The sequence below is a fragment of the Chiloscyllium punctatum genome, chromosome 10 (genome assembly GCF_047496795.1).
Source record: "Chiloscyllium punctatum isolate Juve2018m chromosome 10, sChiPun1.3, whole genome shotgun sequence".
Lineage (NCBI taxonomy): Eukaryota > Metazoa > Chordata > Chondrichthyes > Orectolobiformes > Hemiscylliidae > Chiloscyllium > Chiloscyllium punctatum.
Window position 1 is genome coordinate 17,597,423 of NC_092748.1, and position 16,204 is coordinate 17,613,626.

Sequence of the window (16,204 nt, forward strand, 5' to 3'; positions counted from 1 at the left end):
AATGTATGTGGGGAGTTCCTGGACAGTGTCGATGTAGGTAGAGATGAATTCAGTGGGGCAGGAGCATGCTGAGACAATGGGTCGGCTAGGGTGGTCAGGCTTGTGGATCTTGGGAAGGAGGTAGAACCGGGCAGTGCGGGGTTCCCGGACTATGAGGTTGGAAGCTGTGGGTGGGAGATCTCCTGAGGTGATGAGGTTCTGTATGGTCTGGGAGATGATGGTTTGGTGATGGGGGGGGTGGGGTCATGGTCGAGGGGGCAGTAGGAAGAGGTGTCCTCGAGTTGACGTTTAGCCTTACGGAGCAGTCAATCACACTCAGGCAATTTCCCCCCGGGCTACGAATCACATCTAAACCCTGCCCATGCCCGTCAATCACATGCAGGCACCGCCCCCTCTTCGGGCTGTTCATCACTCTCAGGCCGCCCCGCGCTGTCAATCACACCTAAACCCCACCCCATTTGTCAATCACATTCAGGCCCCGCCCCGGTGTCTGATCACTCACCTAGGCCCCGCCTCCGGATTTGATGTTTTGGCGCGAGTCGAGTGGATCTCGAGCGGGTTGGCGGCGGTTGGTCGGAGCGGGATGTCGGGGCCACATCGCGCACAGAGCTGGGCTCACACAGCGGGGGCCCTGGCCGCACTCGAGAGGCTGCTGCAGTGCTCGGCCTGGTAACAGTCCGAGCTTGGCCTGGCTCGGGGTCCTGTGTCTGGGTCAAGGGGCTCGGAGGGAGGTAGAGAAGGTGCTCCGGGGGATGTGGGAGTAATGGTCTGAGGGAGTAATGGTCTGAGGGTCAGGGGTCAGGGGGTAGGGGGTCACGGGCAGGTTCAGAGGTCAGGGTTGGGGTGGGGTCAAGGGGAGGATCCGGCTTGTGTTTGGTGTGTCTGGGAATGAAGGGGAAAGGTCGGGGTCAGGGGTGTGTTCTGTGTGTCAGGGGTCAAGGGGGTAAGGTCGGGGGTCAGGAATGTGCTCTGTGTCGGGATCAAGGGGGAAGGTCGGGGGTCGGAGGTATGGTTGGTGTGTCAGTGGGGTCAAGTGAAGGATCAGGGGTCAGGAGTGTGTTCTCTGTATCGGGGATCAGTGGGGAAAATTGGGGATCTGTGTGATAGGGAGGTCAAGGGAGAAGGTCAGGAGTGTGTTCTGTGTGTCGGGAAGGTTGGGAGTCAGGTATGTTCGGTGTGTCAATGGGGTCAAGTGAAGGTTTGGGGTGAGGGGTGTGTTCTGTATGTTGGGGGTCAGAGGTGTGTCTGTGTGTCGGGGTCAAGTGAAGTATCGGGGGTCAAGGGTGTGTTCTCTGTATCAGGGATCAGTGGGGATTTTTGGGGGGTCAGGGGTGTGTTTTGTGTCGGGGTGAAGGGGAAGGTTGGGGGTCAGGGGTGTGTTCTGTATGTCGGGGAGTCAAGGGGGAAGGTTGGGGATCAGGGGTGTGTTCTGTGTATTGGGAAGGTCAGGAGTCGAGTGTGTCAGTGGGGTCAAGTGAAGGGTCGGGGATCAAGGATGTGTTCGGTGTGTCAGTGGGGTCAAGTGAAGGGTCAGGGGTGTGTTCTGTGTGTCATGGAGGTCAAGGGGGAAGGTCAGGGATGTGTTGTGTATGTCAGGGAGGTCAAGGTGGAAGATTGAGGATCAAGGGTGTGTTCTGTGTGTCGGAGGGTCAAGTGGGAAGGTCTGGGCTCAGAGGTGTGTGCTGTGTGTTGGGTCAAGGACAAAGTCGGGTGTGTTCTGTCTGTCAAAGGTGAAATGGACTGACACCAAGGTGGTGGCTTGCAGAATTATGAGATCGGGGCTGGTTCAGGATGTTGGATTCTGAGAGTCCGGTGGGATGTGGGGAATGTCTGAGGTGAGGTGAAGTTTGAGGGCATGGTGTTTGAGGAATTGTGATTGGTTTGGGGCTGAGGCTGGAAGGGTGTGGCTTCCAGTGTTGTGATGGTTGAGGTTGGGGTATTAAGGATGATGTGAGGGATTAGAAGGGGTGGTGGCTGATGAAGTGGGGATTTGGATGGAGTGGGAACTTGAGGTTGGAGGATGTGGGCGTGTGATGCAGTTGTTTGGTTTTGACAGATGGGGCCACTCTTTGTCAGTACAGTACAGGCCCATGTTGCTACCACCTTCGAGCACCCCATCAGCAGTGGGCTGACTAGCTGGTGACAAGCGGGTGATGTTCAGTGACATTGGAGTATAGCTATTTGTGCTGGCTGTCGTGCTTGTCAAGCAACCTGTTCCAATCCAAATTGTCTTTCCTTTGGTGTTGCTGGATCAAAATTTTGAAACTCCCTCCCTAATGGCTTTGTGGGGGTACTTAGAGCAAAAGTGGTTCAAGAAGGCAGCTCATCACCACCTTCTTAAGACCAATAAACACTGGCTCAGTCAGCGAAGCCCACATCCAATAAACAAATAAAACAAAATTAGGGGTTATTGATGTGGTTTGAGGATGATTTACAGGGCTGAAAGTAAAGAAATAATCAGGCCATTTTCAGGTTGGCATGAGGAAATTGGTGGAATACTATAAGAGCTCAGTGCATTATTTCCAAGTTTACTGATAATACAAAGCTAATTAGCAAAATAAACTGTGACAAGTATGTCAAGAAACTAGAAAGGGATGTCCAAAGAGATACAGCACAGAGACAGACCCTTTGGTCCAACTTGTCCATGCCGACCAGATAGCCCAACCCAATCTAGTCCCACCTGCTAACACTTAGCCCATATCCCTCCAACCCTTCCTATTCATATACCCATCCAAATGCCTTTTTAAATGTTGCAATTTTACTAACCTCCACCACTTCCTCTGGCAGCTCATTCCATACATGTACCACCCTCTGCGTGAAAAAGTTGCCCCTTGGGTCTCTTTTATATCTTTCTCCTCTCACCCTAAACCTATGCCCTCTAGTTCTGGACTCCCCCACCCCAGGAAAAGACTTTTGTCTATTTATCCTATCAATGCTCCTCATGATTTTGTAAACCTCTATAAGGTCACCCCATATCCTCCAACACTCCAGGGAAAACAGCCCTAGCCTATTCAATCTCTCCCGATAGCTCAAATCCTCCAACCCTGGCAACATCCTTGTTAATCTTTTCTGAACCCTTTTAAGTTTCACAACATCTTTCTGATAGGAAGGAGGCCAGAATTGTATGCAATATTCCAACAGTGGTCTAACTAATGTCCTGTACAGCTGCAACATGACCTCCCACCTCCTGTACTCAATACTCTGACCAATGAAGGAAAGCATACCAAACACCTTCTTCACTATCCGATCTACCTGCGACTCCACTTTCAAGGAGCTATGAACCTGCACTCCAAGGTCTCTTTGTTCAGCAACACTCCCTAGGACCTTACCATTAAGTGTATAATTCCTGCTAAGATTTGTTTTCCCAAAATGCAGCACCTCACATTTATCTAAATTAAACTCCATCTGCCACTTCTCAGCCCACTGGCCCATCTGATTAAGATCCCGTTGTATTGAAGTTATGAGTGGGCAAGAAAGTGGCAGGTGCAGTGTAAAGCTATCCAATATGGTAGGGTGTATGGAAAAGCAGAACAGTTGTTAAGGTTAGGCTAGTGAATAATGATTCAGAAGAATTGGGCATTTTTGTTTAAGCGTGAGTGAAAATTCAGGTGCAGCAAAAGATTAGGAAAGATAGACTATGTCAGGTTTTATAATAAGTGTTGCAGTGTGATGGTAACAAAGTGTTGCTGCAACTTTACAGGGTTTTGGTAATGTGGCACGTTGTGTATGGTGCATAATTCTGGTTACCATACTCAGGGAGGAATCTATATTTTCTAACCAGAGATGTTATTACACATTGGGTCTCCTGGGGTCACTGGATCACAAGAGTCCTCCCAGGGAGGAATATACTTGCTTAAATGGGGTAGAGTGAAAGTTCATTTTATTGACACTCGGGGTGAGACAGCTGTTGTATGAGTAAAAGTGGCGTAAAGTGAGTCTGAATTCTGCTGAGATTAGAAGAAGGAGAAGTGATTTAATTGAAATGTTAATCGTTCTTTGAGGGTTTGATTGGGCACATCTGACAGACTGTCCCCTGATTAGAGAGTCCTAAATTTAGGTCACAGAGGTAAGGAATTGACCATTTTGAACTGAGATGACGAGGAGAAAGTTCTTTACTCCAAGGATTGTGAAATTTTAAAATAACCTGTTCAAGAGGGTTATTGATGATTAGTGATTAAGTGAACTTTCTTTGACTTTTAGGTAACGAGAAAACGTAAGAGATAAGGGAACGGGATATTAATATGAAACTATATAAAAGTTAAAACATGGTTAAGGAAGGCTGAGCAGAATCGAAGTCTGCATGGACTATTCCTGCACCTGTTCCTCATGTTGTTACCACTGAGAACAACAACACAGATGATCTGGTCATTACTTGTTTGGGAGCTTGCTGAGCATGCTGTAGCTTCCCTACTTGGTTTAGTGTCTTTTCCCTGAGCAGATAACTAAACAGAAAAACATAATTCATTGTAGTTTTTTTTATATCGGCTTCCTGTGGTGTCTTCAGTTTTCAATAGCTGTTTGAGCTCTTGCACATGGAGCGCAACAGATATATTGTTTATTATACAGTACCTGTCTGGATCATTTAGGACTGTTTTTCTCTTTCAGTTGCAAACTGCTGCAGGAGCCTGTCTGTCTTGGAGGCTGTGAGCATGTATTTTGCCGGTAAGAGTGCAGTGTAGGGCGGGTTGTCAAAGTCTGACTGCTAGCAATTAAAATCACTGCCAAGAATGCTGTTCATGTCACTGTAACACTGTGTGTGGGAGTTGCCATTCAGGTTAAATTTCCAGAGAGCTAAGCGATCCCACAACAGGACAATCGTTTGCAATCCAACAAATGGGGGTGGCTGATTTGTTAATCAACAGAAGAAGAAAGTTCAATGACTGTCCCCCATGCTGAGTGATGGCAGAGTCCAGCATGTGAGTGCAGAAGTCAAGGGTGAAGCATTTGGAACTATCCTTACTCAGAATTGCTGAGTAGATGATCCTTCTCTACCCTGCTACAATGCTTGAAGTAATGAGGAATGACAGGCAAATGTGCCCCTGAATCCCCAAAATTCAATAATTGGTCCCCCAGTCAGAGGTTCCCTCCTCCCTCTCATGAGTAGATTTGACATGACTGATGACCTTCTCATCATTTACAGCTGAAGGTTTCGCTCAAAGTGAGACTAATTGGCAGTAAACATAGATAGAAGTGGCCTATGATTGGGTGAGCGTCAAGCGGTTGGGTAAAAAAGTGAGTGAGTTGCTGGAGAATCTTCTGGGCTTGGCTGCAGGGGTGATGCTTTTTATTAGGACTTGGAGAAAGAGGCTGCAAAAGTCACAAAGTTGCATTTGGTTGGGGGAGTGTGCTTTTATCGGACTGTGAGGGTAGGATGTGTTTTTGAGAGTTAGATGGAAGCTTCAAAGGTAATTTAATCTGTTTATAAAGAAATACTCCGATACCTTGGTGCCAAAAAAACCTGAGATCACTGAGGTTATTAAATTTAAATCTGAGATTGCTATGAGATACTGTGAAGAACCAAACTAAAATCTTATTGGTTTGTGCATGTGCAATTGGCTTGATCTCACCACTCTGTGGAAGCTGTCTTGAGGGTGAAAGCCTTTGTGTCTTAAAATGTGTCAGTTATTTTGGTGAAGAAACGTTTTTTAGAAGTTAGACTGAGACTGACATTAAACATAGAAAATAGGTGCAGGAGTGGGCCATTTGGCCCTTCCAGCCTGTGCCATCACTTAATATGATCATGGCTAATTATCCTAGTAATCCCAGTATCCCGTTCCTGCTTTCTCTCCAAACCCCCTGAACCCTTTAGCCACAAGGGCCATATCCAGCTCCCTTTTGAATATATCTACTTCTCTGGCTCCGACAGCTTCCCCTGGGAGAGAATTCCAGTTTCCCAACTCTGAGTAAAGAAATTCTTCCTCATCTTAGTCCTGAATGGCTTCCCCCTTATTTTTAGACTGTGAGCTTTAGTTCTGAACTTCCTGAACATCGGCAATATGCTTTCTGCATCTAGCCTGTCCTGTCCCATCAGGATTTCATATGTTTCCAAGAGATGTCCCCATCATTCTTCTAAATTCCATCAAATACAAGCCTAGTCAATCTAGTCTTTCCTCATACATCAGTCCTGCCATCCTGGGAATCAGTCTGATGAATCTTCTCTGGACTCCCTCAATAGCTCCCTCAACTGCAGCAAGGCATCCTTACAATGTTACTCAAATCCTCTCGCTATGAAGGCCAACATGCCATTAGCTTTCCTTGTGACCTGCATGCCAACCTTCAGTGACGTCTGCCATGTCACCCAGGTCTTGTGCACTTCCCTTTTTCCTAAATTGCCACCATTCAGATAATAATCTGCCTTCCTGTTTTTGTGGCCAAAGTAGATGACCTCATATTTATCCACATTGTATTGCATTTGCCAGGTATTTGCCTACTTGGCCAGTCTGTCCGAATCACTCTGGGATCCTCTTAGCATCCTCCTTACTGCCACCCAGCTTAGTGTCATTGAAGAAATTGTATTTAAGTCCTTCTTCCAAAACATTAATGTATATTATTAAAGCAAAGTTATTCTAAGTGTAGCACAAAGGAGTGCTGGTAAAAATTGAAATTGGTGTAGATAAGGTGGGAAATTCTCTAACAGCCTTCAGCTAATACAGTTCATTTCCTGTTGTCAGGAAGTGACTGAAAGCACTGGATATGAAAAGGCTATTGGCCCTGACAACATTCTAGCATATTATTGAACATTTGTGCACCAGAACTACCTACACTCTTAGCCAGGCTGTTCCACAACAACTACAATCCTGGGCTGACTGTGGAAAATTGTCCAGTATGTTCTGTGCACAAAAGCAGAATAAATCCAGTTGGATCAGTTAACACCCCATGATCATCAGCGAAAGTTTGCAAGATTTATCTTCTGCTTTATTCTTTCATGGGATATGGATGTTGATAAGGGCAACATTTGTTTGCTATTCCTAATTGGCTTTGAAGTCAGTCGTTTGTGAGGGCCATTTTAGAGGGTAGTTAAAATTCATATACAATGCTGTGGGTCTGACTGGGTAAGGATGGCAGATTCCCTTCCCTTAAGGGCATTAACAAACCAGTTGAATTTTTATGACCAGTTATAGTTTCATAGTCAGAACAGAAATATAAATTGCTGAAGGAACTCAGCAGGTCTGGTAGCAGCTGTGGAGAGAAAACAGTTAATATTTTGAGTCCAATGACCCTTCTTTAAAACTGATTGTAGAAAGGAAAATGTTGGTATAAGTGCTGAAGATGGGGAGGGGGTAGGAGTAACTAATAGGTGGAGTTGGAGCGCAAAGAGAGAGAACAGAAATTAGGGCAGCACAATGGTTAGTACTGCTGCCTGTCGGTGACAGGAACCCAGGTTCGATTACACTCTTGGGTGGCTGCTTGCATATTCACCAGGATGATCTCCCACAGTCCAAAGATGTGCAGGTCTGGTGGATTAGCCATACTATTATTGTCCCATAGTGCTGAGGGATGTACAGACTAAGTGAATTAGCCATGGTAGATTAGATTAGATTCCCTACAGTGTGGAAACAGGCCCTTCAGCCCCACAAGTCCACATCGACCCTCCGAAGAGTAACCCACCCAGACCCATTTCCCTCTGACTAATGCACCTAACACAATGGGCAATTTAGCATAGCCAATTCATCTGACCTGCACATCTTTGGACTGTGGGAGGAAACCGGAGCACCCGGAGGAAACCCACGCAGAAACTGGGAGAATGAGCAAACTCCATACAGACAGTCACCTGAGGCTGGAGTCTAACCTGGGATCCTGGCGCTGTAAGGCAGTGGAGCTAACCACTGAGCCACCGTGTCACCCTCAGGATTATTGGTTTAGGATGGGGGTTTGGGTGGGTTGCTGTTCGGAAGGTTGGTACAGATTCAATGGACTGTTTGGCTTGTATTTGCACTATGGGGAATTTAATTTCATGAATTGCATGCAGCCAAAGGAATGGGTAAAGATCAGCCTGGGAGATATAATCGCTCCTATTGGGGACCATTATTAGCTGAAAATGGATTGGCTGTTGCAGCAGCCTGGTTGACAAGAACTGATGTGTGAGAATTGGGGTAAGTACGTGGGACAAGGCCCTCAGGCCCTAAAGATATTGATATTAAGTTGTGAAAGCTTCAGGATCGTCAACCAGAAAATTAGTTACTTCTTCCAGCATGCGCTGAGTTTCACTGGAGCATGGCACCAATCCTCAAACAGATATGTTGGCCAGGAAACATGGTGGTGTGTTGAAGTGGTAGGCAGCAGATAGAATATAGGTGTTCTGTGAACGATTGCCCAGTCTGCGTTTTGTATCCCCAGTGTAGAAGAGACCACATTATGAACTGTTATTACAATATACTAGATTGAGTTAAGTGCAGGTAAATTGCTGCTGTACCTGGAATATGTGTCTGGGCCGTTGGATAGTGAGGATGGAGGAAATAAACCGCTAGGCATTACACCTGTGATTGTATGGGAAGGTGATGTAGGGGTGTGGTTAACTCATGACTTATTGGTCCCTGCCTGGCATTTGTGGCTCGAATGTTCACACTGCATAAGTCTCACCTATTGACCAATTTTAATGAGAGAGAATCTAGCCACCTCCTCTTGACAGTCGATGGTAATACCGTGAAATCTCCACTACTAACGCTCTGTTAATTACCATTGACAAAGAAATGAACTGGATCAGCCACTAAATACTATGGCTGCAATATTCAGAGCAGAAACTTGGAACTTTGAGTTGTCTAACTCACCTTTGATCCCGAAAGCCTGTTCATAAGGTGCAAGTCAGGTGTGTGACGGAATAATCTCACAACACTGAAGAGAAAGTAGCCTGCTGGTTTGGCATCCCATGCACCACCATCAATGTTCATTCCTGTACCGTGAATGCACAATATCAGCAGTGCATCATCTGCAAATACATTGCAGCAACACAGCACAAATCCTTAGACATCATCATCCAAACCCCATAACCTTTGCCACCCGGAGGGACAAGAGCGGCAGATGCATGGAAATCACATCCCTTAAAAATTCTTATTGGAGTCACACACCATACTGACTGGAATTGTATCACCATCCTTTCCTGTTGCACGGTCAAGATCCTAGATCTGCCTTCCTATCAATGCCTTCCTAGGCTGTCCCTACATCACTTGAATTACGAAAGCAATTCACCAATACCTGTTATGGCCAATTAAGATGACTAAGAAATACTGGCCTAGCTGGCAATACCCAAGTCCTGTGAATGAATAAATAAATTTAAAACAAAATCATCTGTCATGTGTCAATGTGTCTGGTATACTTGTAGCCAGCATGCTGCTTTGGGACTGTAAGGGAAAAAAAATAGTTGTGTATGAACAAAATACAGCTTTGTACCAAATCAGTAGTCTTCAACCCTTTCTGTGGGAAAATCCAAACTATTTTGATTCACTTCTTGTGATCCTTTGTCAGCATTTGTGTATGTATAACGCATGTATAAGTGGCAAAGTAATTTTCATGGGAACAACCTTTTGTTGAGCACGTGAGAGCTATGAATCTTGAGCAGTAATCTCTTTAGCTAAAGGGAGGAGGTGGTTACTGACAGATCATTTTTGCTTTCTGAATGCCTACATCATCTAACCATTGGAAAATAATAGAGGAGGCTTATAATCCTAAACCCTAACCCCCAACAGAATAAATTTCTAACCACCATAGAATTTTATTGCCTAACTGGTGATGGGGACTCTTTTAGAGTTCAGCAAATCTCCATTAAAAATCTCAAAGAAGTGTGAGTGGTGCTCAAAGTACGTAACAGGTCAATCAGCTTCTTCATAGGGCAGATACATAATGATGTTTTGACTTGAAACCTATAACCAGAGTACATGAAGGAAAGTGGGATCAACAGCTGACAAGGTTATCTTGCACTCTTTCGTCCCAAAACCTTTACAGGCAATTAAGTAGATTTAATATGCAGTGATTGCAGAAATTATGCATTGATACTCATTGAAGATTTTTACGGACTTATCTGAGATGTAGCAATTTATTGATTTTGTTTGTGGGGAAGAACAGGAATGGGCCTGAATGTAGGAATAGTGGAATTGACTAACAGCTCTGTCTTGAGACCTTTTTTGAAGGGAAATGTCATCGATTGGCTGGAATCTTCTCTGACGGTCACAGTATTTATAGCTGAATCTTAATGTAGCCATCCATTCTGATTCTAAAACTCCCTCTATGGCAACAGCTAATTGGTTCTTGATTTTATTTATTTGTTTTTGGGATATCAGAAACACTGACAAAACAGTGCTTATTTTCGTATTATGGGTCAGTCACAAAATGTGAGACTGGAATCATGCTCTTGATGTTTTTATCTCATGTTCCAGAGAGAATAAAATAATGTATATTTCACTAATACTTGCTCATCTGTCTTGTATAAATGAAAACAGTTGATTCCAAGGCTGAATACATGGCAGGGATGATAATTTAGTCTGTTGTGGAAGAGAGGAGATTCTTGTAGCCTGTTGAGAATGTTATGCTTTTTGCATTTCTCTAATTCCCTAGACATTGAGGGGACAAAGGTGACCTTTGAGTTGCATGACCCTGAACTGAAGTTGACAATGATACTCAATCCAAGAGATATTTAGCTTATAAACTCGAAAATTCAACTCAAAATTCTAATGTGACAATCTGACTTTTGAAAACATTCTGACCTTCACTCGGTTCACTGCTTTAGAAGTGAAATGTTGGTCAGATGTGCACAGTGATTTGCAACGTGACATAAACTACTTCAAGGCATTTTTCTCAATAAAAGAATATGGTGTTATAATGAGTTCATTTTGGTGCCCTGTCCAACACTCCTCTTTGCCTCAATCAAAAAATGAGTTGATTACGAGTTTCATTGTGCTTGCACAAATCTTAGCATGCAGAAAATCTGTCAAAGTTTATTGTAGCTCCCTGTTTTTTAGTGATTGCATTTGAAACCTTTTGAAGTGCGTCTGAGACATGATAAGATACTTCATAAATGCAAGTCTGTCTTAATATCATTATGATTGAACGTAGTTCTTGTTATAAGTGAGACAGATTCCTGCCTCTACAGGCAAATACGCAATTATGTACATCGTATGGGAAAGTAAAGATGGTTTATTATGACCTCGAATCAGTTCTTCAGTAATAGTAGAACGGCAGTATAAAATTCTCATTAATTCATTTGAGGGTTTAATTTCTTCTCTGTCTCTTATCTATCTCTCTCTTGTTTTTGTGAAGTCGTATACATCTTCCTCTGTTTATTTCTATTTGCAATATTATACATGTCCATTTCTTTCCAGTGTGAATCATATTTAATGTAAGGATAGTTCTTCTGATCTCCCATTTCTGACATGCTGAGTGTTTACAGTTTTTTTTTGTTAGTTTTTAGAAGCTTTTTAATATCTTTATTTCACTACTTAATCTCCTTCTGCTGGTTTTCCATTGGCAGGATGGTTGTTGGGGAGAGCAGCAAAGAAGTGAGATTGCTGCTAGCTGCAGCAGGATGGAGATTATAAATGACACCTCAGCTAGGGTGATATTGGGGTATCATTGAAAATGAGTTATTTGCTATTTCTTGTGTCTCATGATGAATCAAGGGAGAGAAAAGGGAGGGAGGACTATTAAATTTAGTGAAATTGTGTATGCATTGTTATGAACTAATGTCTGCTGTTGTTTACAGAGTTTGTGTTGCTGATTCTCTTGGGACGAATTGTCCAGTGTGTCACACTCCAACCTGGGTAAAAGACCTGCAGCCAAACAGACAGCTGCATAATATTGCCGACCTGTGCAGCCAGCTTCGAGTTCTCCTGAATGTCAGAGACTCTCCAGGTAAGGCTGGAACTTGATAATGGCATTTGCCAGTGATACTCTGATACTGATTTATGTCAGCTCAAAGGGAAATTATTGTGCCAATTTTAAACCATTCTCACAATGGTCTTGTTTCCTCATAAGGGAACAAATGTATGAAATCTATCTTAGTCAATTACTGCTCTATCAGTCCACTCTTGGTCATCAGTAAAGTATTTGAAGGTGTTATCAAGCAGCACCTACTCAGCAATAACCCACTCCGTGACACCTAGTTTGGGTTCCAATAGGGCCACCCAGCTCCTGACCACATTACAGCCTTGGTTCAAACATGGACAAAACAACTGAATTTCAGAGCTGGGGTGAGAATGACAGCTCTTGACAACAAGGTCACATTTGGCCAAGCATGGCATGAAGGAGCTGTAGCAAAACTGGAGAAATTGAGAATGGGGGGGAGGGGGGAAGGAGAGGAGAGAGGTCCTCCCTAAGAATGGCAACAGTTCAAGGGTAACTAAGAATGGACAAAATGCTGGCGTTGCCAGCGATGCCCACATCCTGTGAGTGAATAAAATAAAATCTTACTACACAGTTGTTAAAATGGTAAGTTAAATAAACTGAACAAAGTTAAAATACTTCTGAAAGTAATCTGTATCTGTTCAGTTCTTCCTCAGTTTAGTTCAACATATCTAGTATTTTCTAGTTTTATTTATACTTATGCTGAATTTATTGATCTCATCTTGGGTAGGAAGGGAAGAATTGGCCTGAGCTTGTGTGTCTATGCTGCAGTGTATGTTGTGCTAACTTGAGTAATCAGATGTGAGATCAACCAGTACTTTTCTAATGGCATTATTAACAGTTCAGGTTTTGCCCTTCTCAAGGACAATTAAGGTTGAATAATAACGACTGACCTAGCCAGTATTACGTGCACCTTTTGAACAAGTGATTTTTTTTAAACAGTTGCAAATAGAGTTCTGTATAATCTCTAAACCATAAGTTCAAAACTGACTGATTGTCCTGGTCCATGAATGTGCAGAGATCAATCCTTAAACTATCATCTACAGTATAGCTAAATAATCTATTGACTTATTGCATTGTGTTCTTGTGGTCTGCCTGTAAACAGGCTTGTGTACTGTTTTTGAGCCTCTGTTGTTTCAATTTCTTCTCCATGGTTTCAGACACTGCCGTTTCACATGGTCTGCAATGTTTCTTAACCCGTTGACTTCCATCCTGTCCACAAATTGCCTTGAACAGCTAGTTTAATAGTCTTCTATCCTAACTCCCCTTTAACATATAATTATCCTAGCAAAAGTCCAAAACCCCTTCTGTGTGCATGTTGTGCACACAACTGGTTCTGTAAGTAACAGGTTTAGGCATCTCTGTAGTTCACAGGAATATTCCTTCTACAACATGTGCAAAGGGAGTTTTCCAGTCAAGAGTAGAGTTTTGAAATGCATTTGCACAGATTTTCTGTTAATTCATGACCAAGATTGGATATACGTTGCTTCCTTATGACTTAAAGAAGTACTGAATGTGTTTGTGGTACTAATAGTGTAAACTGCTCACTTGTTCAACCTGATATGTCTCTTTAAATCATTTTCCTTCTCTGTATGGGAATAGCAAATGATTTCTGTTCCCTTTTCTGATAGCAGCAATTCTGTGGGATGTAAGATGTTAATTATCTGTTATGTAGAACTTTGTTACGATCTGTTTAGAAAACAATAGCTTTTAAAAAGAGATGAATTTCCCAATAGGCGATATAAAGAACCAAAGATGGGGATTTCATGTACGAACTAATATCAACACAGATCAAACATTATTTAACAACCAACTAATACACTAAATGAATGCACTGCGAAACGTGCCCAAAATATTCTATTAATGTGTCACATATCTGGCAGACAAATAGCCTTAATAGTCACTACTTTCTGTCCAGCAGAAATTCGCTTCTCCCTGCCACACCAGGTTGAACCTTTTAATATTCCTTTAGTCATCAAGGATATGATTACCATCAGCAAGACACACCTCATTGACTCAGCATTTCTTAAATCCTTGAGCTCTTTCTATTCTGTTTCCTATCTCTTCAATTGAGGCCGAACTCTGGTAAGCATCCTGCTTGGTCATAAAATAAAAGACCAATTACTCTACTTCCAGCATTATTATGTCTCAAACGGCAACTTTGGGAAAAAAAATGAAAGATGTTAAAACTGTCACCCCATCTCAGAGTTTCAGTTCGAGTTTTTTGTCTCCGTGACAACCAAATCACATGGACATTTTTCCAAACTACACTGTTAATGCAGACATTTCAATATTTCAGCATTCATGACAACATAGAAACAAAAATAAATATTCATTACCTTGAGTTATATCATTGCCAATTTGTACCTAAACTTCAGTTATCTGCTTTGTTTAATTGACCATGGTTATTCATATCTAATAAAAACAATCAATTTCAGTCTTGAAAATTTCAATTAACCTGGCATTCATAGACTTTTGAGAACTGTGTTTCTGATCTCGACCACCCTTTTATGATAAAATGTTTATTGATTTCATTCCTAATTGGACCAACACTAATTTTAAGGTTATGCTACCATTGTGGATTTTCCCAACTAGGGGAAAAGAATCCCTCTATTGAATCCATTTTTTAAAATCATTTTTAAATATGTGCATTAGAGCATCTCTCAACCTTAAAAGCTCTGAGATAAAAGTTGCAAGTGTGCAGTCGGTCCTTGTAATTTAACACTACTTTGCTGGTACCATACTACTGATGCTCTGCTGTGCTCACTCCTATCTAGGCTGCTATACCTTTGCTGAGATTCAGTGCCCAAAGCTGAATGCAGTCCTCCAGAGAGGATTGTGTAAGGATCTGTACAGCTGAAGCATCACTTGCTCACTCAGGAGTCAAATATTCTATTAGTCTTTTTGATTACCTGTTGCATTGGTGGGCCAGTTTCTACTGCTCTTGTGTGCATAGACAGCCCTTTTGTCCCAAAATGGCTCATGGCCTCTCACCATTTTAAAAAGAAATTTGATTTCTCTATTTTGGATTCAAAGGAAATGATCTCCACTGTTGCCCTGCAATGAGCAGCATCTATGTCATCTCATGCACTCACTTAAACTTTCCGTTATTTACTGTGCTCCCCACTTCAGTATTATCTGCAAACATGGATATACTACACTCAAAATGTGTAGTGCTGGAAAAGCACAGCTGGTCAGGCAGCATGTGAGGAGCAGAAGAGTCGATGTTTTGAGCGGAGCTCTTCATCAGGAATGTGAAGAGCCCTTGCTTTAAAAAGGCATTCCTGATGAAGAGCTTATGCTCAAAACATTGACTCTCCTGCTCCTTGGATGCTGCCTGACCGGCTGTGCTTTACCAATACCACACTTTTTGATTCTGATCTCCCGCATCTGCAATCCTCACTTTCTCCTATACAATTTTCTGCTCCATCATTCCAAGGAATTACATTGCATTCTGTGCATTTCAGTCGAATGTTTAGATTTGCTTGTCAAATGTTTTTGGTTAAACTGCATGCTTATGTTTTGGTTCCTTTCGAGCTTATTGCACTTGATTGTTTGGCACTTGTATCTTGGAGCACTCCCACTTCCCCTGTGGGTTCAACAGCCTTGATGCTTAGGCTTTTAGCAACAACTAGGGTAATAATTAGGACAGTGTATCTATTAATTTTTTTAATCCCCTGAAATTACACTATAATCTGCTGAAATTGTACCAAGGCATCAATGGCTCTCTTTTCACCTGTCATCCTTCAGTCTGTCAATCAGTAGACCTTTTGGAATTTGTTTTATTCTAAGAATGGACAAGTGAATAACTAAAATATGTCAATTTATTTTAAAAAAGCCTTTCCAATTTCCTAAGATTAAAATATTACAATGTAATGTTAGAATAATTTTACAAGTATACATTTTCAAAGAAAGAACTGCAACAGTTTTGAATTCTTTACTGGAGAATTCTAAACTCTTTCTGTCTCTCAAGTTCATGCAGCACAACTCCCTAAAAACAAAAGCAGCCAGTAATATTCCCTGCAATTTTGAATGGCCATTCACATTTAAAAATAATTGGCTGGTGCACATATAACAAAACATATCATAGTCTCCAATTGTTTGGAAGTCGCTGACTCCTCTCTCAGTGATACATTAATAACTAAAATTATATTGAGCTTAGAATGGTGGATTTTAATTGTCAACGAATTGATTTCTCAGTCGAGAGGTGCCCAAATGTCACCATTTCACTGTGACCTGGAATAAGTGAGGATGGTACAGTGAGGTTACCAGCAGGTGAAGATTGCTCTATCCTTTCCAATCTACTGGCTTCCACAATAATTTGGCTAGGCAGTTTCAGGAAGGTCTCATAACGAATGGAACTAGGGCTCAG

General features: G+C 42.5%; 1 protein-coding gene across 2 annotated transcripts in view; it reads left to right on the forward strand.

The window, feature by feature from the left end:
- The first annotated feature begins 539 nt into the window (after positions 1-539).
- The window catches only part of bard1 (BRCA1 associated RING domain 1), a 175,034-nt gene continuing 159,369 nt past the window's right edge, over positions 540-16,204 (forward strand). Inside the window, exons 1-3 of one of the 2 annotated variants that reach the window (XM_072578614.1) lie at positions 540-669; positions 4,606-4,662; positions 11,693-11,841. In XM_072578614.1, the coding sequence (XP_072434715.1) occupies positions 584-669; positions 4,606-4,662; positions 11,693-11,841 (292 nt within the window). In that variant the 5' untranslated portion in view covers positions 540-583. The remainder of the gene's footprint in view (positions 670-4,605; positions 4,663-11,692; positions 11,842-16,204) is intronic. The other variant, XM_072578615.1, reaches the window with a different exon arrangement.